This window comes from Pteropus alecto, unplaced genomic scaffold, assembly GCF_000325575.1.
Source record: "Pteropus alecto unplaced genomic scaffold, ASM32557v1 scaffold20, whole genome shotgun sequence".
Classification (NCBI taxonomy): Eukaryota; Metazoa; Chordata; class Mammalia; order Chiroptera; family Pteropodidae; genus Pteropus; species Pteropus alecto.
The window spans coordinates 23276904-23279157 of record NW_006436298.1 but is presented as its reverse complement, the minus strand read 5'-3'; the positions used below and the strand labels follow the sequence as shown (position 1 = coordinate 23279157).

At 48.4% G+C, this 2254-nt stretch overlaps 1 protein-coding gene across 1 annotated transcript in view; it reads right to left on the bottom strand.

Annotated features, from left to right (window-relative positions):
* The window catches only part of NR2F1 (nuclear receptor subfamily 2 group F member 1), a 12974-nt gene that overhangs the window by 10188 nt on the left and 532 nt on the right, over positions 1–2254 (bottom strand). The window contains exon 2 of the mRNA XM_006913217.3: positions 155–425. Within this exon, the coding sequence (XP_006913279.3) occupies positions 155–425 (271 nt within the window). The remainder of the gene's footprint in view (positions 1–154; positions 426–2254) is intronic.

The following is a 2254-nucleotide window of genomic DNA, read 5'->3' as shown; positions in this document are numbered from 1 at the left end:
GCAGCGGCGGCGGCGGCGGCGGTGGAGGAGGAGGAGGTCGCGGCTGCAGGCGCCGCTGGAGCTGCCGCCTCAGCTGCAGCGGCGAGCGCTGCTGGAGGAGCCCGGGCCGGGCCGGAGTCCGAACTGAAGTCGGGGCCGCAGCCGGATCACGAGCCCGGGTCAGGGCTGCCCGCGCCGCCGCTGCTGTCCCGGCGGGAGCGCTCGCTGGGCTCGGGATTGAGAGAAGCGCGGTGAGCCGAGCGGGGCGCGGGGTGAGGCTGCCGGCGGTGATCAGGGAGCGCTGGTGTCGGGGGGCCAGGTCCAGGGCCGGACGCAGCCAGCCATTCAGGAAGGCAGCTCTGGAGAGAGGGAGGCAGCCGGCGAGGAGGATCACACACTTTGCTCTTTTTGTTGTGCCGGTGGCGCCCGGCTCTCGCTGCCTTCTTCTTTCGGGAGGTGACGGAAGGGGAGAAAAATATGAGATAATTCACGCCGGCGATGAATTCACAGCGAAATAGAAAAAATAAAAATCAGAAGAAAAAGAATTGCAAAAAATAATAGTAAAAAGCGAGAGAGACATCCAAAGTAGGTCGAATAAATAATCCTCTTCTTTTCCTCTTTCTTGCTGCTTCTTCTGCTTCTTCTGCTATAATACACAGAGCTAGTTAAAAAAACCCTGGAGATCGCCCAAAAATGTTCTTTTTTTAGTATTTTAAATAAGTGCTCTTCAGCCGAGAACCAACACCCTCCCTCCAAAAAAAATCATATATGTATAAAATAACGATAAGAAGAATACGAAGGGGATGCCTCCTCTTTTTTTTTTTTTTTTTTAAGTTTAGCCCTCTCTCTTCTGCAGGAATGAAGTAAAAGAGACAAGAAGGAGGGAGAAAAAGGAGAGATAGAAGAATACGGGTGAAACAACTAATAGAATATGTAAGAAAGGAGAAAGGGGAGAGAAGAGAGCGAGGAAGAGAAGAGAGATTGAGAGAGAGAAAGAAAGAGAGAGGCAGAGGAGGAGGAGAAGGAGGAGGAGGAGGAGGAGAGAGAGAGGAGAGAAGAGAGACCCCAAAATTGAATGCGTTTAAACGGGAGGACTCGCAGAGCAATGTTTCCGAAAGGGGGATCTGCGCGAATGTCTGTATATAGTGAACTTTGACACTACTATTGAAACTGACACGTTTCTATGGAGATCGCTGCCTTATATGGAGCTCGTGTCAAGGAGCCAGGAGAAGGGCTGCTGGCAACTGATAATCAAAGGCGACTGACTGGTCAGAGCCCTGAATGGGGGGTGGGGGGGAGAGAGAAAATGGGAGGCTAAGGTTAGCCAAGCCTCCTGCACGCCATTGGTTGGAGAGCCCCTCCCCCTTCCTCTTTTTCTTTCTTTCTTTTTTTTTTTTTCCCCTCCCTCTTAGCTACCTACTGAAGGGGATGGCGAGGGGAGGAGGAGAGAAAGTGAGGGAGGGGGGTGTGCTTCTGACAAGCGCAATTTACATTGAGATCGCCCTGCGCTGCTATTTACTCTGAGACCTGATTAGTATGGGTCGTCTATGGTCACACACACACACACACACACATACACACACACGCGCGCGCGCGCACACACACGCACACACACACACACACACACACACCAAAGGGGGAAGGGATGGCGAAGGGGAGAATGCCTTGCAATGTGCAAAAAGAGAATTAGAAGGAAATTATTTTGATTTCTTTTGAAAAGTTTTTAAAATTAGGTTTTGTGAGTGTGAAGAGAGTGTCATTGAAAATGTTAGGAAATTTTTTAATGGAAATTTAACTCTCACCATTTTAATGATTCGTGATATACAGTGGGTTTGGATTGTTTTCTTCTTTCACATATAAGCATAATCCAAGTGTGGATTCTGCTCATTTTATATCCTTTTAAGAAACGAGGTAGGGACTCCCTATTTTTTGGTCCTAAGTATATCTTGGTTTTAATTACGACAAAACACAGTCCTGAAATTTGCAGCTATTGACACGAAAGCAATCTGAATTGAATGGTTCCTATTGATCCCAGAGACGATTTTAAAAATAAACTTTGCAATCCTTCTGATTTTTCTTTCTTCCTTCTCCCCCGCCCCCTTTGGTATCCTCAGGCTGTGCCAAACTCAAAACAACACTTGAATAATTATTAAGAAAACAGTAATAAGTCCTCATATTGTGTGTGGGGCGGGGGCAAGTCAGTGTCCCAGGAAAAGGGGAAAGGGGAGAGTGAATGATGAAGACAAGACGATGGGAGATTGGGAGAGGTGGGGAA